Source organism: Ziziphus jujuba, chromosome 3 (genome assembly GCF_031755915.1).
Source record: "Ziziphus jujuba cultivar Dongzao chromosome 3, ASM3175591v1".
Taxonomy (NCBI): domain Eukaryota; kingdom Viridiplantae; phylum Streptophyta; class Magnoliopsida; order Rosales; family Rhamnaceae; genus Ziziphus; species Ziziphus jujuba.
Window position 1 is genome coordinate 21,047,505 of NC_083381.1, and position 25,770 is coordinate 21,073,274.

A 25,770-nucleotide genomic window follows, 5' to 3' on the forward strand; every position below is an offset into this window, starting at 1 on the left:
GAGGTTAAGACTATTGGTTAATCAATGAGGAGCAAGGGTTTTATAATTGTAAGTACTAGGAGGGTAATCGAAGATAAGTGAATTAATCTCAACCTTAACTTGGTGATACCAGTATTTGAGGAAATTAGACTTAAGTTCTAATCTAACCTTTTAAAGTGCTGATCGAGTCACGAGAGTTGGTTGTTGGTTTAAGGATGCATACTTTAGAAGCACCTTATGGTTAGCGTTCGACTATGACCAAGACTTGTAGATCGTGTTCTCGTGGACCAATTTGACTATCCTTAATTAGTGGGCATGAGAAGGAAAGTTGCACAAGAGGGAAGTTAAAGTCACTATTAGGCGAATGTAGTGGCAGATGCTTTGAGTAGGAAGGCTACTGGATCCCTTGCTCACATCCAAGTCATCCAACTACCTCTCATGGTGGAGTTGAAGAAGATGGGGGTGTTAATGCATATGCACCCTTCAGGAGTTCTTATGGCTAGCTTCCAGGTACGACCGGTGTTGGTGGATCGTATAGTAGAGACCCAAATGGAAGATCCTAAGTTGAGGACAATTAAGGGCAAGGTACAAGAAGGTCTTGATCCGGAATTTTCCATAAGGAGGGATGGAGCCCTCGTGTATAAAGGACGACTTTGCGTTCCGGATATCCCAGGACTCAAGAAGGAGATTTTAGAGGAGGCGCACAGCTCGATGTATGCGATGCATCCTGGGAGTACCAAGATGTACCGGACGCTTGTTAAGTATTATTGGTGGATTGGTATAAAGAGAGAAGTTTAGAAGACCTGCTAAGGTCTTGCATTATGCAGTTTCGTGGTAGCTGGGATGAACAACTGCCATTGATAGAGTTTTGTCCTCCTGCCTACCGTGAAGCAAGAAGGAGAGAGTTCGAGGAACTGCGACAGAGGAACATGACAGTGATCGAGTACGAGAGGAGATTCCGAGAACTATCAGAATTCTGCATGCACCTGATTCCCGACGATCACACGAAGAAGGTGAGGTTCATAGACGGATTGAAAGAGAGCATCGGCTACACCCTTTCCGGATCAGTACATCCCACCTATCAGTCCGCCAGGGATGCAGCGCTCGAGCTAGAGAGACAGGAGGAGATACACAGACCCTCAAGGCGCAGATCTTTCGAAGGTTCGTATAGCGGAGTACCTCGACAGGGGGCAGCTAAGAAAGGCCATAGCTCAGGCTCAGACAGTGATGGGTTAAGCCCACGAGGCAGATTCCAGAGGAGAGATAGTTATCGTATGCCCCAGCCAGCTCGCCATTCGATCAGTGTGGATACAAGCTCGTATCAGCAGTCACGCATTAGTTCTCCGCGGATTTGTCCACTTTGTAGGGGGAATCATTCTGGGCAGTGTCAGATGGATGGTTTATGCTTTCGGTGTGGGCAGCCAGGCCACATAAGGAGGGATTGCCCTTATGGTAGCAGCAGTGTGCTAGAAGCAGGTCGACGGACACAGCATACGGGGATATTTCCAGGACAGAGTTCCCAGGGGAGTCAGCCAGTAGAAGTTTCTTCGGGATCAGTCCAGCCGTCTGCAGGATCGAGTCGAGGTAGAGGAAGGAGACCCCAACAGACAAGTCAAGGTCGGGTGTTTGCTATGACGCAGCAGGGAGCCAGGACTACGCCCGACGATTTCACAGATCAAGTGATGGAAGCAGACCTGATCCTGTTGGATCTATCCGGACTTGAAGTAGTGTTGGGCATGGATTAGTTGGCAAGGAACTACTTAGTCGAGGAAGCGACATGGGAGCCCGAAGCGCAGGTGCGTGATCAGAACCCTTGTTTGTTCCAGTGACGCGTGGAAATTTCGAGGACGAAATTTTTGTAAGGGGGGAAGGCTGTAACACCCCGTCCCAAATCGCACCGGAATCCGTGCACGTTGATCGAGGTTGACCGTTGACCGTTGACCGAAGAGGGTCAAAAGTTGACTTTTAGACTCGGTGGGAATTTCAAGATGACTAGGGCACCGTGGCGAAGTGCACGATGCCACGAGTTCGTAGACTGGTAGCACGTCGAAAACGGAGCTACGGTTTGAAAGTTATGGACGAAACAAGTTGCGGTCCAAACTGTCCAAGGGGTGCCGGAGTTGACTTTTTTTTTTATGGGGAATTGAGCTTTGACTCATGCATGGTTGTGAAGTGCTCGTCGATACGAGTTCACAGACTAGCGGCACGCTCAAAACGGACATCCGGTTAAAAAGTTATGGACGTTTGAAGTTTACCGGATACCGTATTATTTTAATATTTTTTTTGGGTCGGTGAACAGTGAAACGCCACGTGTCAGTTTCTGATTGGTCCACGTGGCATGAACAGTGTCACGCAGGGTTTTAATTTTGAAAAACTCTCGGGGAAGAGAGAGAAAGAGAGAGAAGAGAGAGAAAGAGAGAGAGGAGAGAGAAAGAGAGAGAGAGGACCCGCCGGCCGCCGGCCATTTTCACGTTTTTCCGGCCTAGTTACTGTACACGCGCCGGCCAGCCAGATTGCCCACCTCATTTCCGGCAAAACCTCCAAATTTCACGGCGAACGGCCGCCGGACGCGCCCGGATCGGACGTCCGAAGTTTGGCGGCGATTTTTCCCCTCCACCGCCGGCCACCGCGAATCGGCACTATTCCGGCCGATGTACAGTACACGCGCCATACACCCAGCATCCTCTCCTCAAGTCCGGCCTACCCACCAAAAATCACGGCCATCGGACCACCGACGCGCCGGGATCGGAGCGTTTTCCGGCGAGGGGTCGAAAATCTTCAAACGGTGATTTCTCCGCCGTCCGACCTCCGTTTTGCTCACCGTCGGTCCCGTTGGATTGCTCTCCTCACGATCTACAAATCTGCAAAATTTCACAGCAAACGGCCACCGTCGGAAATTACTGTTCCGGCGACGGTTGCCGGTGACGTGGCGGCCGCCGGAAATCACTGTTCCGGCGAGTACCCCGAAAATTCCGGCCAGCTCCAGTCCGCAGTGTTCGACCTCCTGAACCCAAATCCGACTTCCGTTTCCACCAATTCGCGACGGTTTGGGAGAATTGCGGAGCCGAAACCCGAAAAGCTTCCCGATAAAATTCCGACCCCGTCGGGTACGATCATCGGAAATTAAGACCGGATCTGTGATTAGCATCACTCGAGCTTCGATTCGGTATATAATTCGTAAATTTTAGTTATCGTTTGGTGTTCGCTCCCCGGGTACCCATTTAGGGATTACCCGAATAAAATATTAATATTTGTGGTTTTGGTACTGTGGATGTTTTAGGTGCACGTGCAAGTAGCGGAGTCAATCCTACGGAGGATCTTGATTGAGATACGTGCACAAGGTGAGTGACCCACCTTCAAATTAATTTTGGGAATTTAATTGGTGAATATATAATGTGTGATTTAAATATTTGGAATTTAATTTCTATGTGCCAAATATTTATTTGAATTATTGTGGAATTATTTGTGAATTTATCGGATTTAAGAAAATGTGTATTTCATCAATTTATGCCATGTGGAATTATTTTATGGTTTTGAGGATTTTGAAATTGGTGTGGTTTTAATGGTAAATTGGGCACGATTCGATTTTCAAATATTTCAAGGAAAATATTTGGTTATGTTGGTGATTTCAATTTTTATGAAATATGCCCATAAAATATTATGGGATTTGATTATGATATTTCGAGAAATTATTTATGCTTGGAAAAAATGTGGATATTTGAATTGATGGATTTGGGAGTTGGTGGATTTGAAAATCATGGAATTTATGGCATTGATTACAAAGAAATTGTGGGAAAATTCCCGGTTCAAGCGGATGGATTATGCCCGCTATGCTTATGAAAAATGTGAAATTTGTTTTATAATTTAAATTGTGGATTTTATGATTTTTAGATGCACCGTGCACGTACTGGTGTTCTGATTATGTGATATGGTATATGTGATATGGTTAGTGTGCACACGGTTGTGATTAGCGCGCAGGTGGGTGTGATTAGCGCGCAGGTGATGTGATTAGCGCGCAGGTGGGTGTGAGTAGCGCGCGGTTGATATTATGAGGGTGTCCTGTGGATGCCATCGGAGAGGGCGGCCACCCCCCTTTGGCCGGGACACCAGGTTAGCAGCGGCGCTGTGGGACGCCACGCGACCGTATGCCGGTTTCTCTCTATAACCTCCTGTCTGGCGGTACCTTGGGACGCTGGGTACTGTTGGCGCCACTGGTATATAGTGGGTGCATCAAATGATTTTCAGAACTGTGTTTTAAAAATAAAATGTTTGGAAACTGAATTGGAATTAAAAATATAATTGTTACCGCTTCTGGTATTTAATTGATGTCTTGGTTTTCGGGGCATATGGATAAAGGGTTTTTGTGAAATTGTTTTAAAAGGGGAACCTTTCCAACTGAGAGAATTGTAAGGGTTTTGAGAGAAAATATTATTATTTCCAAATAATTATTATTTATACTTATTACTGTGATAATATATGGTATAGTAGTAGGGTCGCTCACTGAGATGATTAGCATCTCACACTCTTAAATTCCGTTCCTCTAGGTACCAGGTTGTCGGTGTTCACTCGGAGCGGACTTGATCTTCCTCGCTGTTTTAGTTCGGCAGTACCCTGTTATTCTTTTATTGCAGTTGTAATATTTCTTTCACTCTTGTTGTATTTATTTTGCACTGGATTACTGTATTTATTTTTTTTAAGTACTGCAATTTGTGGAACCAATTTGTAGTTTGTGGGAGGAATAAGGGGATATTTTTGAAGTGTGTTTTCAGTGCAGGTAAATTTGTGGTAAGTAAATCCCTTAGGGGAGGTGCTGCCGGATTTTCCGTTGGAAGGTTCGGTGGTATTTCCCTGGGATCAGGGCTGTCTAGGGTTCCGGGGAAGGAATTCTGGACGGGTCCTGACATTTTCATCAATACTTGGCAACTATATGACAAATGGATTGTGAGCCATCTTTGTATCTCCAAGAACATCTTCTTCAACAAAAGTACGATGTTGTGGTGAAGTTAAAACAATAGACCATCTTGATTCAAGTTGATCTTCAACATAAAATACTTGTTGAACTTGGCAAAATAATGTCAAGCAATATCACAAACATAATTTCTACAAAAGCAAGATTAATAAAACCCAATGAACCTAAGCTGCAGTTAAAATGAAAAAAAAAAAAAAAACAACCCGCCTCATGTCAAGAAAAAAAAAACTCACCTAAACGATAGAGACAAAGAAAGAAGAAAACCAAAAAATCACAAGGGCGACACAGAGAAATCCAGCTTCTCGACCGACGACAACGTAGGCAAATGAAAAATGAAACCCGAAATATCTCACTCTTCAAGTCTCTCTTAGATTGCTTCCAAATCTAATATCGATTAGATAGTGTACTTGATGTAGTTTTAAAAAAGAAAAAATGGATTCAAAGGGGCGCGTAAAAATTTTAAAACGCACCAAAAATTTTCAAAAAATGGCAAGAACGCGCCTTTTCTCCCAATTGCATTTTTTTCTTTGATTAATTTTTTTATTTTTCAACTACAAATAAAAACTGAAAATATTTCTTAAAAATACGAAGCAAAATATTGAAGATTACTGTTTATTTTTCTATTTTCAAGTACACCTTTATTTTTTATAAAATTTGCATGTCTTTCAAAATTTTTGTTTTTGTTAATTGAGAGAATAGGCGATGTATTCTCTTCAAGAAGGATCACCTGTTCTTTAATTTTGGGATCAAGCGATGTATTATGGTCGAAAAGCATCGCCTGTTTCATTTTTTTATATTTTCTTTATAATCTTTAAATAATTTTTTAATTGTTCATCTACAAATATATTCATGTAGCAGTCCAATGAACATAAATTCCATTGATCTAAAAATAGAAAATAGTTTTGTCAATGCTCTTCTCAGTTATACATATATGTGTATAGACGAGACACAAAATATCTCAAAACCTAATTTGAAATAGGATACCGAATATAGAATTCTAATTCAACAAGCATTTATTGACCAATTTATCTAGATAAGTATGTTAAATGAGCTTAACTTTCATGTGTTTGTGGTCATTGATAGTTTACTTGTTTTTAAAAATTGAAAGTCTATTAAATTGCTTTTTCTTATAAAAAAAATAAAAAATAATTGAAGGAACAGGCGACGCAATTCCATTAAAACACGTCGCCTATTACATTTTCTTTTCTTAATCTTTAATTAGTTTTGTTGATTGGTCATCCACAAATTAAAAAAAAAAAGCATATTTGCAAAACTAAAAATTACTAAAAATAACTTTCAAATTGAAAAAAAGTTAAAAATTGGTTGTGAAACAGCGAAGCAGTTGTTTACAAATGCGTCGCCTTTTAGTCTATTTAGCGACTCTTTCTTAAAAGACTGCGTCGCCTAAAACTATACTAGCTAGTTCTTATTGTATTATTACATCCAAATAATTTGGCCTGGTGGTGTGGTGATTTCTTGAGAGCATAGGAGGTCCTAGGTTCAGTTCATGTTATGACCCTATTTTGATTTTTTTTTAAATGTTTAAAAAAAATTGAAAAAAAAAAAAGGCAATGCATTTGTCGCAGAATGTGTCGCCTGTTCATCTATTTGGCGACGCATTGTTAAAATAATGCGTCGCCTAACACTACATTAGCTAGCTTTGCTGTATTAGTACATACAAGTCATTTGGCCTGGTGGTGTGGTGATTTTTTGATAGTATAGTAGGTCCTGGGTTCAATTCTTGTTATGGCCCTATTTTGATTTTATTTTTTTAAAAATTTTAAACAAAAGAAAAAAAAAAAAAAAGGCAATGCATTTGTTGAAGAATGTGTCGCCTGTTCATGTATTTGACGACGCATTATTTAAATAATGCATCACCTAACACTATATTAACCAATTTTTGCTGTATCAGTACATATAAGTAATTTGGCCTAGTGATGCGGTGATTTCTTGAGAGTGCAGAAGGTTCTGGATTCAATTCTTGTTATGGCCCTATTTTGATTTTACATTTGTTGAAGAATGCGTCGGCTGTTCATGTTGTTGAAGAATGCGTCGGCTGTTCATGTATTTGGCGAAGCATTGTTTAAATAATGCGTCGCCTAACACTATATTAACCAATTTTTGCTGCATCAATACATATAAGTCATTTGGCCTGGTGGTGTGGTGATTTCTTGAGAGTGTAGGAGGTCCTGGGTTCAATTCTTGTTATGGCCCTATTTTGATTTTATTTTTTTTTAAATTTTAAACAAAAAAATTGAAAAAAAAAAAAAGGCAACGCATTTGTTGAAGAATGTGTCGCCTGTTCATGTATTTGACGACACATTGTTTAAATAATGCGTCACCTAACACTATATTAACCAATTTTTGCTGTATCAGTACATATAAGTGATTTGGCCTAGTGGTGCGGTGATTTCTTGAGAGTGCAGGAGGTTCTGGATTCAATTCTTGTTATGGCCCTATTTTGATTTTACATTTGTTGAAGAATGCGTCGGCTGTTCATGTATTTGGCGACGCATTGTTTAAATAATACATCGCCTAACACTATATTAACCAATTTTTGCTGCATCAGTACATATAAGTCATTTAGCCTGGTGGTGTGGTGATTTCTTGAGAGTGTAGGAGGTCCTGGGTTCAATTCTTGTTATGGTCCTATTTGGATTTTATTTTTTGCATCGCCTATTCATGTATTTGGCGATGCATTGTTTAAATAATGCGTCGCCTAACACTATATTAACCAATTTTTGCTGTATCAGTACATATAAGTCATTTGGCCTGGTGGTGTGGTGATTTCTTGAGAATGTAGGAGGTTCTGGGTTCAATTTTTGTTATGGCCATATTTTGATTTTATTTTATTTTTAAATGTTTGATGCATTTGTTGAAGAATGCGTCGCCTGTTCATGTATTTGGCGACGCATTATTTAAATAATGCGTCGCCTAACACTATATTAACCAATTTTTGCTATATCAGTACATATAAGTTATTTGGCCTGGTGGTGTGGTGATTTCTTGAGAGTGTAGGAGGTCCTGGGTTCAATTCTTGTTATGGCCATATTTTGATTTTATTTATTTTTAAATGTTTAAAAACAAATTGGGAAAAAAAAAGAACAGGCGATGCATTTGTTGAAGAATGCGTCCAATTTTTGCTGTATCAGTACATATAAGTCATTTGGCCTGGTGGTTTGGTGATTTCCTGAAAGTGTAGGAGGTCCTGGGTTCAATTTTTGTTATGCTCCTATTTTGATTTTTTTTTTAAATGTTTAAACAAAAAAATTGAAAAAAAAAAAAAAGATTAGGCGACGCATTTGTTGAAGAATGGGTCGCCTGTTCATGTATTTGGCGACGCATTGTTTAAATAATGCTTCACCTAACACTATATTAACAAATTTTTGTTGTATTAGTACATATAAGTAATTTGGCCTAGTGGTGTGATGATTTTTTGAGATTGCAGGAGGTCCTGGGTTCAATTCTTGTTATGGTCCTATTTTGATTTTATTTTTTTTAAATGTTTAAAAAAATTTTGAAAAAAAAAAAAGAACAGGTGACGCATCACCTATTCATGTATTTGGCGGCGCATTGTTTAAATAATGTGTCGCCTAACACTATATTAACAAATTTTTGCTGTATCAGTACATATAAGTCATTTGGCCTGGTAGTGTGGTGATTTCTTGAGAGTGTAGGAGGTCCTGGATTCAATTCTTGTTATGGTCCTATTTTGATTTTTTTTAATTTTTAAATGTTTAAAAAAAAATTGAAAAAAAAAAAAGAACGCATTTCATGTATTTGGCGATGCATTGTTTAAATAATGTGTCGCCTAACACTATATTAACCAATTTGTGCTGTATCAGTACATATAAGTCATTTGGCCTGGTGGTGTGGTGATTTCTTGAGAGTGTAGGAAGTCCTGGGTTCAATTTTTGTTATGGCTCTATTTTGATTTTATTTATTTTTAAATGTTTCAACAAAAAAATTGAAAAAAATTTGTTATGGCTCTATTTTGATTTTATTTATTTTTAAATGTTTCAACAAAAAAATTGAAAAAAATAAAAGAACAGGCGACGCATTTGTTGAATAATGCATCGCCTGTTCATCTATTTGGCGATGCATTCCTAACATAATGTGTCGCCTGACATTATATTAACAGTTTTTGCTGTATCAATACATATAAGTTATTTGGCCTGGTGGTGTGGTGATTTCTTGAGAGTGTAGGAAGTCTTGGGTTCAATTCTTTTTATGGCTCTATTTTGATTTTATTTCTTTTTAAATGTTTGAACAAAAAAAATGAAAAAAAAAAAAAGGCGATGCATTTGTTGAAGAATGCGTCACCTGTTCATCTATTTGACGATGCATTCTTTAAGTAATTCGTCGCCTAACACTATATTAAGCAGTTTTAGTTGCATTAGTACATACAATTCATTTGACCTGGTGGCGTGGTGATTTCTTGAGAGTGTAGGAGGTTCTGGGTTCAATTCTTATTATGGTCCTATTTTGATTTTATTAAAAAATAAAAAAAAAGGTGAAGAGAGAACAGGCAACGCACAATCTTACTAGTGCGTCGCCTGTTACACGTATAACAAAAAAGAAAAAACAAAAAACAACTTCAATTATGTTGCTCTAATATTTTTATGGGTTATTTGTTGTTGAATGAAAATTAGATTAATTAAAAGAACTAAAAAAAAAGGGAAGGAGAGAACAGGCGACGCACAATCTATATAGTACGTCGTATATTTATTGAATTTTTACTGACGCATTAACCTCAGAGTCGCGGTTTTGTTTTTTCAGACGTGTTTGTTTTGTAACGTCCCATGGAACTCCAATATTTATTATACTTTTCTCTCATTTTCCTTGCCATAACACACAACCGGTCATCCTCACTAACACATAAATCATCCAATTGTTTTTGTACGGAAGAAACTTGATGGAAATATATGTTGGAGCTAACATGTAAAGAGACACTAAATTTAAGAGTTACATCATAAAAGCCCTTAAGAAATTAGACAAAAACTTTGGCATCATCCCAATGCCAAGCTAAAGGAGGTCCAACTTTTTTTCTACCACTATCATCCTCTCCAAAATAGGAAGCACAATGTCCATCTTCCTCCTCCATTCTCTCACAAGCTTTTTGAAATTTCAAAGCCGACTCTAACATTAAGTATGTAGAATTCCATCTGGTTGGAACATCCAAACATACTAAAGATTTGCTCTCCATTTTCTCTTGACTTATACACTCCTTAAATTTTTGCAATCGAGAAGGAGATGATCTAACATATCTCACAGCATTATGAATGCTAGCAATTGCCTCATCTAATTCTTTCAAACCCTCACACACAATCAAATTGACAATATGTGCACTACATCAAATATGCAAAAAATCAGCATCCAATATACAATTTTTCCAATGTACCATTTTCCTCTTAAGATATGCAATTACATTATTGTTTGCACTTGCATTATCAAGAGTTAGCGTGAACACTTTTTCAATACCCCAATCATGCAACCAAACCTCAATTAGCTTTCCAATTGCCTCTCCTTTATGATTAGGAACCACACAAAAATTTAAAATTCTTTTATGTAACATCCAATCATCATCAATATAATAGGCAATCAATGACATATAACAAACATTTTGAATAGAGGTCCATGTATCAGTTGTAAGACTAACCCTTTGCTGGTTTGCAACAAACATTGATCTTAAAGCCAATTTCTCATCTAAATACAATTGATAAATGTCCCTCACAATGGTTCTTCTAGATGGAGGATCAAACTTAGGACATGCAACACTACAAAAGTGTCTAACCCACGGCCTTCTACAAAACTAAAAGGTAACTCATCCAAAATTATCATTTTGGCACATGCCATCCTACATGCCTCTTTGTTGAAAATAGTAGCTACCAAATTGCTACCACTACCATCGGATTTTCTATCAAAAGTTAAGGTCTTTTGCTTCTTTTCATCTGAGTTATAAGGATTTTTCTGACATTGCTTCATATGATTCCTTAGGGTACTAGTTCCACACTTCTTAGAACCACATGCATAATCCTTATGGCAGTAAATGCATTCACATCTAGGGTCATCAGGATCACCACCTTCTATTTTGATAAAGTGATCCCATACATCACTTGCTGGTCTAGAAGGTTTTTTTTTCCCTAATGGAGGTCGTGGAGGTAATGTAGATTTGGCATCGGAAGGTGTAGAGTTTGACAGTGATGGTGATGGATTTTGACCTATTGGGGTTTGAGAGGAAGGTGCATTAACTGATGATGGGGAATCTGGGTCCATATCAAGCATAACTAAGACACTGTTTACATAAGAGGAAACAAACAGAAACAAGACAGTGATTACACAACAATTCAAGACCACAAATTCCACAATCTCAATCAAATTAAATTACAATAAATTAAACAGCAAATAATAGTTTTGCTTCCTTAAATAATAACATAGAACCATCGGGTCCAAGCCCTTTAATCCTTAAACCAAACTACCAACAACTACTAACAATATACATTTTCCCTACCAGCAATTAGCATGTTTTCGGAATTGATAGCAACTACCAACAAAATACATTTTTCCTAAACCAAATTATCATACACAGCCACATGAAAATTTGCCAACTACATGCATTATTCACATTAGAACTTTCCATTTAAATCCAGGACCAAATATGCACTAATACAATATTTGCATCAAAAATCCAGGACCAAATATGCACTATGACCAAATATACATCAAAAATTCGGGACCAAGCATACAATATTCCACAATTCCACAAAGACTCAAATTAAATAGCAACTAAAAAAATTCCACAATTCCACATAGACTACAAATTAAATAGCAATTTCAAAATTTCGGAGTCACAAAGACTCTAAATGTAAGCTAACCTTTAAAAATTGCACAATTCCAACTACACAATTTCAATTCCACAATATTCAGAAATTGCACAATATTCCATAGTTCCCAAAAAAAAACTAACAATTAAAAAGCAATTTCTGAAATTCAGAGTCACAAAGACTCTGAAATGAAAGCTAACTTGTTTAAAATTGGCAACTTTAGGAGTTCAGGGTCACAAAGACTCTGAAATGTAAGCTAACATGTTTAAAATTGCAATTTCGAAAATGTTGGAGTCACAAAGACTCTGAAATGCAAGCAATCTTACAATTTGAATTCAAAACTTCATAGAAAAGAGTTTCAAAAACAATTCACAGATACAATTCAACATTTCACAGACAGTTCAATCTCACAAAAGTTAATCCGATTATTTCCTTCACAAAATTACAAAGAAAGAACAAAATCTATAGTCTATTTATGCAATCACACTTTATCCATCCATAGCCAGTGAGAGTTTAAGAGAAAAGAACAACTTACCTTAAGTTATTACAGCTTTAAACACAGGCCATAGAGCCACCCACGAGCATGACACAGCCACAAGCCACGGACTTGCCTCACCTTCAATCCTTCAACTTGAATGGCCAATTTTCGCTTTAATATTAAAATCCAACAGTCATTAAACATTTAATATTTCAGAATTGAGGAGATAATCAAAGAAAAATATATAATTTTGAAATAGTGATTTCTTAGAACTTAAACCCTAAAAGGAAAAAAATTGGGGAAAATAGAAATTTGCAAAATTACCTTCGAATTAACGTGATCATTGGTGACCAGATGATGGTAATCGAGGCTTTTGATGGTCTCACAGCTACCGGCCCACCGTAGAGTAACAATGTCTAACAGTCTAGGCTAGGGTTTCGGACAGCCACCTCAAGCTGAGAATGGATAGATTGGAAAGTGAGAGAGTGAGATGAGAGTTAAAAAGATAGAGAGAGATGGAATTTTAGAGCAAAAGATAGAGAGAGGAGTGAAGAGATCTACAAGAGAGGGTTAAATGGTGAGAGATTGAGAGTGAGAAAATGGAAGATAAGGGAGATTATTGTTGTCCGAGAGATGGCAGAGGACAGGTGCTTGTCGGCTTGAGAGATGGTGAATGGTGACTGAGAGTGATAGCTGAGCTAGGGTTTACCAGAGACAAGAGAAGAGATTGAAAGAAGAGGGGGAGAAGACAGAAGAGAACTTTCGAGACAAGAGCAGAGTGAGAGAGTGTTTTCTTTCTTTTATTTATTTATTTATTTTTTGTTTAATATCATATATAAAATTAATAAAACTATAAACATATTATTATTATATATATAAAAATGTAATTATATATATTTTTTATAATATTTAAAGTATCCGGTTCGGTTCGGGTGGTCTGATGATTTTTAGTTTAAAAACCGACATCCGAACCGAACCGTCTCCTTCTTTGTTAAATAATAACCGAACCGCCCAACCAAGCGCAACCAATCCGATCCGTAGACGTTCGGTTCGGTCGATTTTACCGGTCCGATTCGGTTTGATTGGGTTTTTGCCCACCCCTAATTGAAACTGAATCAAGCTTCAAGAAGGTCGACATCTTTGTTAAAACAGACAAAATATTTAATTGAATATTCAAAAGGCGATGGAGATGCGTAACTAATGGAGGAGGATTTGATTAAATTCAAAAAGAGAAAAGCGAATTACTCGTTTTTTTCCAGCAGAAGAAGCTACAGAGAATAACTATAGTGCTCTCTGCATATAAGGGTTTCGGGTCTAAATTTGAATTTGTGACCCCTTGTCTAGCCATTGGGATGCTCTGCTCTTCATTTGACAACTAATTGGGCCTTGTTTGGGCCGGATTTGGGCTGGCAATATGCTGTCATTCAGAAAAATAATAATAATAATAATAATAATAAAATCACATATGTATTCCACAATACTGCTAAAAACTCAGTTTAGACTGCATTAAAAGGTGTTTAAATTAACATCATACAAATAAAAATAAAAAAATGAAAGAATGTTTTATACTAAATATCAAAAACTGCATTTGATAGATGATTCTTATAGTTTATATATTAATAAATTCATAAAAGATTATCAACGGGATTCATTAGTTAATGATTATTTTTATATTTTATATTTCAAAATAAAAATAAAAAAGAGACAAATAATTTTAACCATTTAAGGATTTTATGAGTTAAGATAATATTTATAAAATATAATGTAATGTAGTAAATGTTTTATTTCAATTAATAAATAATTTTTATCAAATATATTTATATATATATATATAGGACGTGTTTATGGTGCGATCCGTCCGCATGTGGACCCACATCAAAGACGACGCTTTTAAAAAAAAAATGTTGTTTTTTACTGTATTTGTGTAATAGCAATTAGCAAAGATAATACTTTTTTTTAAAAGCGTTGTCTTTGCTGCGAATGCATGCGAACGAACCGCACCATGACATTGTCCTATATAGATATAAAAATATATATATATATATATATATATTGCATTTTTTTATTAATAATAATTTATTTATAATTATTACTGCTTACTAAGGTTTAAAATTTCAATATCAGTGGAAATATTAAAGATTCAAAATATGAAAATTTCTATGAAAATATCGGAAAGTATTGAATATCGATAAAAATTCACAAAAAATAATGGAAATTTATTTTAAAAAATGAATTTTTTTTTTAAACTTTAGAATTAGATAGTTTAATCAATCATTTATCAAACTTATCACAAGCCCGAGAGAAAGTAAAAAATGATTTTTTTTCTTTTTTTTTTGCTTCATGAAAAAAAAAAACCTCTGATTTATTTTCAAGCAATGTTATAGTTATCAGATATTTTTGCTAAAATTTTGAGAATAAATTATATAGTAGTTTTTTAATAATGTTAAATTGATATTATCATATATATATATATATATAATATAGAAAAGTAAACCATTTAAAAGAATATCAAAATTTTAATTAAAAATCTTTTGATCACTTTAAATTTATTAAAATTTTGATATTTATTCTTTATCTTGGTATGGTTGTGATAAATATTTTATCCTAAAACAAAAAACTACTAAGAGCATACGGCAACAAATTATTTACCTTTTGAGAGGGTTTAACCAAGAATATTTCTTTGCATTCTTATGAGAATACAACAAAGGAAAATTTCTCTATAAGGTGCTTTTTATATGGTCAAGAATATTTTCAATAAGATTAAAAATTCATACAATTTTAGTCAATGAAATGTTCCATAAACTATTTATAGAGTAATAAATTTCCTTATTAGGATTAATTAAATAAAAAAGTGCATAAAAGTTTTCGCTCATTTTACAGCATGTATTTTTGGCTTTTATTTTCTTTCCCTCCGGTCCACGGCCAAGAGGTGCATAGACTGATGGAGCATGTTCTTCACTCCTCACCATACCCATGCACTCAAACTCATCCAAACTCTCTCTCGCAGACTCCCAAAACCACTTTCTACTGCCACCACGAAGTTCTGTATACAAAGCCATGCTTCAGCTACTCTTCCTGACCTGAAGCCTCTCAACTCCAAGATCACTAGCTACATGCGAAATGGGCTTGTCGATCAGGCCCAGAAGCTGTTCGACGAAATGCCTCGGCGAAACACCGTCACTTGGAATGCTATGATCAGGGGATATTTTCTTAATGGGGATACCGAAAACGCAATATATTTGTTTGAACGAATGCCCGAGCGTGATGTGTTCTCGTATAACACAACTATTGCCGGGTTGATGCAATTCGGAGATGTTGATGGTGCTGAAGGAGTCTTTAAAGGGATGATATTTAGAGATGTTGTTACGTGGAATTCGATGGTTGCGGGGTATATTCGTAATGGGATGATTGATGAGGCGGTATGGGTATTTGATGGGATGCCGTTGAAGGATGTGGTTTCTTGGAACTTGGTGGTTGGTGGACTTGTGAACTGTGGAGAATTTGATTTGGCTGAAGGGTATTTCAAAAGAATGACTACTCGGGATGTTGCTTCTTGGACTATAATGGTTTCAGGGCTTGCGAGAGCAGGAAGGGTTTTTGAAGCCCGTGAGCTTTTTGAAGCCATGCCTATGAGAGATATCCAAGCTTGGAATGCAATGCTGGTTGGCTATATAGAACATGGATGCATCGAAATTGCAGAAGTTTTATTTCATAAGATGCCCAAACGGAATTTCGATTCTTGGATAGTATTGGTTAATGGGTTGGTAAAAAGTAAAAGAGTTAATGATGCCATGAAGCTTTTCATCGAAATGCCACAGAAACGCCAAACAACATGGAACTCAATACTTGTGGAGTTAACGAGAAATGGGCTCATCAGGGAGTCTCATGCATTCCTGGAGAAATTCCCTTGCACAGATGTTGTGTCATGGACAAATATTCTTGTTGGATATTTCAAAATCGGAGAGGTTGGCTGTGCGATTAAACTCTTTGGGTTGATGTCAATTCGAGATGCAACTGCATATAATGTAACAATATTTGGATTAGGTGAAAACGATCATGGTGAAGAAGGTGTAAAACTTTTTATTAGAATGAAAGAATCAGGCCCATCCCCAGATGAGGCTACTTTTACAAGTATTTTGACAATCTGTTCAGACTTGCCAGCCCTACACCTTGGTAGACAAACTCATGCACAGGTTGTAAAAGCAGGATTCAATAATTTTCTTGCAGTTTCTAATGCCATGGTTACCATGTATACAAGATGTGGAAACATGGATTCTGCTTTGTTAGAATTCTCTTCCATGCTAACCCATGATATCATATCTTGGAATTCTATAATCTGTGGATTTGCTCACCATGGGAATGCAGAAAAAGCTTTGGAGATGTTTGAACAAATGAGATCAAAAGATGTCATACCCAATCATATAACCTTCATCGGTGTTCTATCTGCTTGTAGCCATGCTGGAATGGTGGACCAGGGCAGGTATTTCTTTGACATCATGAGATACGAGTATTTTCTTCAGCCAACGAGTGAACATTATACTTGTTTAGTTGATTTGCTGGGGAGATTTGGCCTTATAGACGAGGCAATCAATATTTTAGATCAAATAAGAGCAGATGGAATTGAAGTTCCTGGAAGTGTTTGGGGGGCATTACTCGGGGCCTGTAGAATCCACAGGAATATTGAAATTGGCAAGATTGCTGGGGAAAGGATTTTGGATGTAGAGCCTGATAATTCTGGTGTGTATTTAATTTTGGCAGAAATGTATCTGCGTTGTGGAAGAAGGAAAGATGCAGAAAGAATTTGGACCAGAATGAAAGAAACAGGAGTCAAAAAGCAGCCAGGGTGCAGTTGGGTTGAGCTAAACAACAGTGGCCATGTATTTCTTTCAGGAGATAGTTCGCATCCCGAGTTTGAAAGGATCAATTCTCTCCTAGAGTTGATGCATATGGAGATAGAGACTAAAATTTCAAAATCAAAACTTACTTCTTCTCAGCAACTACAAACTTCACTGGTATGTTATGTTTGAGATTTTATTGTTATCTTCTGAAATGGAGAGTCGCTTAAATATAAAATCTGCCTTTCTTAGCACTTGAAACAATGGAGATATAAAAACTAAATACTCAGCGATGAAAATTTCCTAAGTAGAAAGAAAAAAACCCAAAAGGAAACTGGACAAAAATTATTCTTATGCAGAAGCTGAATATAAAATATTGATTCTGCAAATTCTATCATGTGAAATAAAATTACAATGAAGCAAACGCTAACAACGCTCTGTATCAGTATATTCCATCAAGTATGAGCACTTGATATAATGGCAATTACAAAAAACAAACACTCAAATTCTAATAGAGCTTGGTTTCCCGGTTCTAGGATTTCGTCTCTGACTCGGAACTGTTACAGCTGATGCTTTTTTGCCTTTAAGATTGCTCTTATCCGGAACCTCCTTGGACTTTTTCATGTTCATAGAATTTTCTGCTGTCCGGCTTGGGATAACCTTACGTAGTGCATGCCTATTTTGAATTGTCTTACGATTCTTCAAAACCGATGGCCTTTCTGTTTTGACTCTGTTTTTATTCCCAATAACTACATCATTATCTGAAACGAAAAATGCCCAAATGGAATGTGTTAAGCATCCCTCAAAGTAAATAATTAAAACCCAATAGTTGAACCAAATCATATATCTAACAGATGGACCAATTAGGCAGATACATGCTGATGGAACTATAAAGGAAACATTTATAAAGCAATTCAAGGCACCACGTTGCAGACTTTGATTTAAGAAGCAACAATTTTATAGTCATATAAACACAATGGTTTCCAAAACAACTCTCATACTCGGACTTGATAATACAGCCCGTGGCCGAGGTATCGAACTCGCTCCAATATTTTGTTGATTATCCTCTTCAAATTTCTCGTTTTTCTTCTCTGCTTCTGCCAAAGAAGAAGATTCAGATTTCGGGACTGTAAGATATCTTAATACATATAGGGGGTTCAATTTTGTTGATAATCATATGAAGTTGAATACATATAGGGAGTTCAATTTTGTTGATAATCATATGAAGTTGAAACCAAACTTTCAGGTACAGAAATTGTTGGTATAGCTACACTCGGCATGTAAGATTTTGGAATTTTTGCAATGGATGGTGGAGAAACATCTTCGTTCTGCTCCTCAACTGCAAATCATATATAAAACAGAACCTATTATTATATAACACATAAAACAGAAAAATGGTTTGAAGAGAAGATTGAAGAGAAGATTGATATGGGATTTTAGATATAGATTAAACATTCCATCATAGAGCATAAACAAAATGATTCTACTTAAATGGCTCGGTTTGCAATTGTTTAGCAAAGAGAGGAGAAAAAAAAAAAAAAAAGGCCCTTGTTTGCAATTAGCAAAATTAAAGACCCACAGGAATTATCAAGAATTAATCAGTTGTCTGTGTTTACGTGAAGTAACAATACTATCATGCTAACAATCATGAAAGTGAGACGAGAAACTTGGACATCTCAATTAAACAGTTGATAAAAAACAGGCAGGTTCATCTGGTTATTGCTCAATAAAAATTAATAAATTTGAGGAAGAAAAAATAAACCCAGCCAAGATATTTCGAAAGTAAATCAAAAGAAAAAAAAAAAAAAAAACTAAAAGATGGACTGGTGAAACTACTAAGATCAATAAATAACCTGATGTATGAACATCATATACTCCATATTGATCCTCTTGGTCCTCTTGTTGTCTCACATTCACCCTTGGATACACTTCCAAATTCGAAAAAAGGAAAAATACCCAATTCAGAAAACGAAATAAAAAAAATAAGAATAACAATTTTCAAAGAGCATACATCGATACTACGAATCAACACCCTATAACATACAATTTTCAAATAAATTCCTATGGTGGGGTAATTCTGAGGTGAAGATCAGAAGGGAAGAGATTGGATCAAATGTATTTGAGGGTGTTGATTGATGATGAGGAGAATGATGAGGCCACAGATGCAGCAGCAGTGGCAGCCATTTGTGTGATAATGGAGGTTTTTGGAGATGTTTGTTGTGGTGGGGTGGTGATGATGGTGGTTTTTTCAGTTAAAAATGGAGATGTAAAGAAGGGAGGGGGAGAGAAGAGAAAGAAAGAAAGGTATCAGGTTTGGGGAGTTTGTAAAAGTGGAGAGCTATCTAAGCTGATGTGTGCAGATTGTGTCCGGTGGGATTGGAGTAGGATACATGGTGAGCGATAAGGTGTCCTTTTTTTTTCAAAAAAAAGATTAAACTTGCTTGTAAATTTTGATGTCATTTTTTGTTTGGCTATGTGAGTGGACGTGGTAGAAGAAATTGCTTCTTAATGCTTTCTTATATTATTAAATTTATTAATGACTATAGCTATTTATATTTTTGTTCTAGTTTTTTGCTGGGGTTTATGCTTATGGTATGATTGCATTTTTCTTTTTATAAATTTATGTACTTCAAAAGGAAGTAAATGACTCTCCAAAAAAACACAAAAAACAAAAAAACTAAAACGACAAAAAATTAAAAAAACAAAAAACAAAAAAACAAAAAAAGAAAAGGAAGTAAAGGTGCTAGTTGTTGCTTTAAATATCCGTCCTTTTTTTTTTTTTGGGCTGAGAAAAAGTTTGTTTTAGTTTTTTTTTTTATTTGTTTTTAAATTTCCATTTTTAAGTTCTATAGGAATAAATTTTAATGAAAAAAAGAGAAGTAGAACATAGGAATAAATTCATTGTATATATAGGAATTGGATTGTATTGGATTGTACTGGAATGTATTATATTATATCTGTGCTGTGTTTAATGTAAAATTATATAAAATAATATTTTATTTTGTACAACAATATATTGTACTGTATTATTTTTTATTTAATAAATTATTCCTATTAAAAGAATAAATATTACAAAAATATCATATTTTTCTCTTTCCATTTTGTATATTATTATAATTCATCACAATAATAAGGAGAGGGAGAAGGAAGAGAATTTAGTGTTAAATTGAACTTCTACTCTGCCATAATAAATTATGATGGACGGAAGGTAGTCATCGAAGATAGAGAAATTAAGGAGCTAATTGGAGCTTTGCAATTTTTGCTAATCACAACAGCATAAAATATAAGCTTGTGATCCAAAAAGTAAAAAAGAAAAAACAGTATATGCTTTACTATATTTTAAAATAAAAAAAAATATTTCAAATTATTTTTAAGTTAGTACTTTTTTTAAAAAAGAAAATTAGTTAATTAAGATATCTAAAAAAAACCTTAATTAACATTAATTAATATTTGAATGAAACAAATTACACACAGTCAAACAGAAAAACATAAAAAACCAAAACTTAAGGCTGTTGTAAAATTGAACGAGACCTTATTAATTAATTTGTTTCAAAAACATGCAATTCAGTTGATTCACATAAAAAAAAAAAAATTGCAATTCAGTCTTCTTTTCATTTCATTAGGGGGAAGAGAAAAAAAAAAAAAGAAAGAAAGAAAGAAAGAGAAAAAGTCTTCTTTAATTTATTGGAAGGTGCAACGCTATGTGAAAAGTATTTTTCCAAGAAATTCCAAATAATTTAATAAATTAGGTTATTATTATTATTATTATTATTATTTTGGTAATATTTGGGGAAATATAATATAAGGGTTAAAAGTCTCAGCCAAGATTTAAAATGATTGAAATAAAATTTTGGTTTAAAATGGAAATGGATAAAACTTCTATAATATCCATCGAAATTTTTAAAATTTTACCAAAATTTCCATAGAAATTTCTGTAAAATATCCACATCAAATGCTTAACGATTTGATTAAAAAATTTATAATTTTTATGGAAATTTCTGAAATTTTCATGAAATTTCTATTAAAATTTTGAAAATATCCATGGAATTTTTTAATTTTTAAAAAAATTCATAGATATTATTGATATTTAGTAAAAAAAAAATTATCAAATTAATTTCATTGATAATTTTTTTACCCTTTAATTATTTTTTAGACATTTAGTAATATAAGCAAAATTAGTCTATTGTTATTATAATATGAAACTCACGTTGAGGGATATGGAAGCTAAAGAAGAAAATCATTAAGACTTGGATCCAATAATAATATTTGCAACTATAATAGAAGATGATGATGAAGGGGGCAACCAAATGTACAATTGGATTAGAGATGTTCATTTAGATGATCATGAAGGAAATCCTGATCTAAAAATTGTTCAACAAACTGAAAAAGAGGGAATAAATGTTCAAAGTGATTGTTGAAGAAGTTAATTCTAGTAGTGGTGATTCATTTCAAAGGCTTATTAGAGAGCAAACTAGAACTACTAGTGCTTCAACTCCATCAGGTGGTACATATTCACAATTTGAGACTCTTAATAGTCACTCTAGCTCTAGTGATGATAAAGAAAACTTCAATAAATTATCTGAATTAGAAGTTAGAAGAGGTAGTGGCCAAAGGGAATCACTACGTCAAGAAGCTGGATCAAGCCCATTTACTGGTGAACAATATTACACACATGCAACACAAGATGAAGATCATGGGAGTAGAGATGCAAGTCAAAGACTCGGTGCTGTTGGAAAAGAATATATACATAAAGAGAAATCTATAATGAAGATGTCACAACAAGAAGAAGATTCGATTTCTGTGAATTTTGTATCTATGAGGGTTGGAAGTCATTTTTATAACCAATATTCAATGAATATTTATGGAATGTTATCAAGTAGCAACTCATGAGTACCATTTCAAACTCAACCATCAGAAAGTAGTAGTTATGCACATAGTCAACCAATAATGCAAGATCTATGTGGTTGGCATATTAATAATTATATGCAAAATTTTCAGAAAAATATATTTTTTCATAACTACTTCTCACATTTCACATTTCAAAATCAAAATGAGTAGAAAACCAATGATTTTCAGCTACCCAGAAGTTTTATGTTATACTAAGATGACATTTATGAACTATAACATAATTGTAATAATTGTTTTATATATTTTAGTTAACAAATAATTTTATCATATATGTATATTTGATATATTTTTATCAATAATAATTTATCTACGGTTATTAATGCTTATTATAAATCAATTCATTAAAAAGAATATAACATCCATTCAATATTTTAGTAAGTTTTATAATCAATTTGATAAATAATAGATTAAATAAGTTAATTCTAAAGTTTTGATAAAAATTTCAGTTTTTTAAAATAAATTTTCATTATTTTTTATAACTTTTTATCGATATTCGATATTTTTCAATATTTTTATGAAAATTTTTCGTATTTTAAACTCTCAATATGAACATCGATATCGATTTTTTAAAACTTGATCCCAAGATAGAGGCTAAAGGCTTTATAACGTGGCTGCAGCAAAGCGATTGGAGAGCGAAGGTGGCGGAATAGAGGCACATGTACTTAGCCCCAACGAGCAATGGTCATAAAATATATATATATATATATATATATATTATTTATAGAGCTGGAAAGTTTTTGACCTGGCCCTTTGCAACCATACTTGTATATTATTGTAGAAAATTTGCATTTATTATTCAAAATAATATTTGTGTTCTTAGCTAGTTTTGAAGATCTTCATCCATAAATAGATAATAGAGTCAAGACATCTTTAAATTCCCAATCAATCAGACATACAATTATTAAATAATATTTACTTTTTAATTTGAATTTTTATTATAGTGTTTTTTTATTTAATTTTCTAAAAGTTATAATTACTTTTTGGTCTCTTACTTAGTTGAATAAATTTATATTTAAAGTATTTTTTATTATAAGGTATTTAAAAATCTTTAATTTGTTTGTTCTCTATGAATTAGTATAATCATTTGATTTTTATTAAATTTATTTTGCATAATTTCTATTATTTTATTATCATTTTTTTATTTTTCTAATTGAATTTAGAGTGACACTTCTGCATCAATTGAAAAGACATCTAATTGTTTAATTCTTACAAAATTACTGAACAATGTCAATGAAAATCATAAAAACTATCAATGATCTTTATTTTTTACTCATAACAAATAACATAATTAATTAATTAATTTAATTTGATTTGAATAGAATTAATTATTATAAATTATTCTTGAAATCATTTATTGTGGCATATATCATACATCATACTAGTTTATTCAATAAAATGACAAAAATAGGCCTTAAACAGATGTAAAGAAAACGTATGTAATTATGAATATTATCTGCTTCATAGATTAAGGAAGTTACAAAGTTACATTAATAAACTGAATTTATTTCAGAAAATTAATTGCAATTGAAATTTGTTGGATTTGGTTCCAAGCGATTTTTCCAATTGGACATCTACAAAGAGAATGGGCCACTTCTCTTTTTTAAGGTTTTAGGCTTACGAATTTGATTAAAAAAAAAACGTTGGTAGGTTAACGTGGTCTGCATTTTGATGGGTCTCTAGCCCATCCAGAATTGTAGCTTGTAACTTTAACAGAAAGTACCCAAACTTTATTTATTTTTTATTTTTTATTTTTTATTTTTATTTTTTGTGCCTTTTAAACCAACGAGAATTTCAAGCTTCAAATGTATAGGATAAAGTTGTCCCATTGAATCATGAATCTTGATATCATGAACATTATTTTCTATTCTTTATATATTCATTTTAGTCCAAAATCTTCTAATTCTCATCTAAAAGTTTTTCGTCCAATTTCACACATTTTTGGTTCCCTAGTGAATATTGTCCTCTATGGTTTACTTTTATGGACATAATTCAACTTCATATTTTCTTAATTAGCTGTAAATAAGCTTTAATTAGTCCAATTACTTTTCAATATTAGGTTTTTCATGATTTCGTCTTCCACATGACAAGTACACAACAAGTCAAGCCACAATGACCAATATTTGGTCTTTAGTATTAGCATATATAAATGGATTCAAATAAGGCCTGTAATTAGAATATCAACCCTGTTTGAGTTTAGCATATGTCCATAAAAAATTATAATGATTTCAAAATATCGTTTGCTGTACAGGTTAATGGCAATGTCGGTATTTTTTCATATGTGAAATTTTAGATTCGAGTAAAATTTGGACATGGGGTTATTAGCAGCAGTGGGTGCCATTCCAAAGGGACTAATTATGTCTTTGTAACTCACGGTAATAAAGTATTTAACACATTTTTTTATCATAAAGTATTTGACAAGTTTATTATTGTAATATTATGCTAATATCTTACATCATGTTAATTTATATATTGTATTTGCGAAAGAAAATAAAAACTTTGCACATAAAGTCAATAATGGCCGGTGGTAATAACCACTGTATATTGGTTTATAATATATATATATATATATATATATATAAGAACCCACGTCCAAATACTACTGTATATTGGTAACAACCACTGCAGGCTACTGACCAATAAAGTCTTTGTCGCTACATGTTGACTGATAAAGTTAACACGGCCGGCGAGTCCTTTTTCCCATTTTCTTCTCTCCTCCATAATACAGAGAGAAAGAGAGAGAGAGAGAGAGAGAAGCACAGCGTTTTGGGCAACCGATCAGGAAGACGGTCTTGGTGTTGTGGGTAGACGACTTGCAGGAAAAAAGAACAAAAAAAAAAAAAAAAAAAAAAAAAATAGCAAACCTAGCTGCAGCAACGTCGTTGGTAGCCAAAGGTATGGATAACAGAGGCACATGTAGTTAGCTTACCTCAATACCAATCTTCCATTCAATTTGTTACTAATTAATTTATAATTACTTAATTTGCTTGTGGATTGAGATTTGCTGCAGGTTATAAACATGGCTTCTGCTTCTTCTTCTTCTTCTTCTTCTTCTCGAGAAAAGTATGATGTATTTCTCAGTTTTAGGGGTGAGGACACCCGAGATGGTTTTACTGATTATCTTTATCATGCTCTGGATCTAAAGCATATCGTGACCTTCAAAGATGATGAGAACCTTGAAAGTGGCCATAGAATTTCTGAAATCATGGAGGCCATTAAGGAATCTAAGATTTGCATAATAGTTTTCTCCAAAGACTTTGCATCTTCCACATGGTGTTTGGATGAAGTGGTTCGCATACTCGAATGCAAGAGAAATGGGAGTGCTGTTGTACCCATTTTTTATGGCATAGAACCATCTGTTGTACGAAAACAGCAGGAGGGTTATGCAGAAGCATTTGCTAAACATGAACAAGACAGAAGGGAGATGGTGCAGCAGTGGAGGGATGCTCTTAAAGAAGTAGCTGATATCAGCGGTTATGATTCAAAAAACATTAGGTAACTTTCTGTCTTATTAATTTATAACATATATATATATATATGCATGTATAATCCATACAATGTGTTTACTGATTAATGTCAGGGTGTTAAATACAGGATTCTAGGTGATGAGACTTTAAGCTAAGGTCTAAGTGGTGTATATTTGTCAAACCTCCAAGTGGTCGATGATACTTCCCCTTTTCTATATTTTACTAAAAAATGAAAACAGTTAATAACAAAATTTCCTTGAATAAAATTTAAATCATCTAAATATATTTCTAAGATATATTAAGTATTTAAATT

The 25,770-nt window shown here is 34.3% G+C and overlaps 3 protein-coding genes and 1 long non-coding RNA gene across 5 annotated transcripts in view; 3 read left to right on the top strand and 1 right to left on the bottom strand.

Moving 5' to 3' along the window:
- The window catches only part of LOC132803227 (uncharacterized), a 99,939-nt gene that overhangs the window by 40,216 nt on the left and 33,953 nt on the right, over window positions 1–25,770 (top strand). The gene's annotated exons all lie outside the window — the stretch shown is intronic.
- Window positions 15,061–17,314, top strand: LOC132799200 (pentatricopeptide repeat-containing protein At4g02750-like). The gene has a single exon (XM_048477108.2). The coding sequence runs from the start codon at window positions 15,199–15,201 to the stop codon at window positions 17,275–17,277; it is 2,079 nt and encodes a 692-aa protein (XP_048333065.2). The 5' UTR covers window positions 15,061–15,198; the 3' UTR covers window positions 17,278–17,314.
- LOC132803064 (uncharacterized) lies at window positions 17,416–19,328 on the bottom strand. Its single transcript, XM_060815253.1, has 5 exons — window positions 19,130–19,328; window positions 18,939–19,013; window positions 18,326–18,424; window positions 18,087–18,182; window positions 17,416–17,846 (listed from the first exon to the last, which is right to left on the bottom strand). The coding sequence occupies exons 3-5, from the start codon at window positions 18,363–18,365 to the stop codon at window positions 17,587–17,589; spliced, it is 396 nt and encodes a 131-aa protein (XP_060671236.1). The 5' UTR covers window positions 18,366–18,424; window positions 18,939–19,013; window positions 19,130–19,328; the 3' UTR covers window positions 17,416–17,586.
- Window positions 24,666–25,770, top strand: part of LOC107422468 (TMV resistance protein N) — a 91,281-nt gene continuing 90,176 nt past the window's right edge. For both annotated transcript variants that reach the window (XM_060815576.1, XM_060815577.1), the window contains exons 1-2: window positions 24,666–24,885; window positions 24,990–25,485. In XM_060815576.1, the coding sequence (XP_060671559.1) occupies window positions 25,010–25,485 (476 nt within the window). In that variant the 5' untranslated portion in view covers window positions 24,666–24,885; window positions 24,990–25,009. The remainder of the gene's footprint in view (window positions 24,886–24,989; window positions 25,486–25,770) is intronic.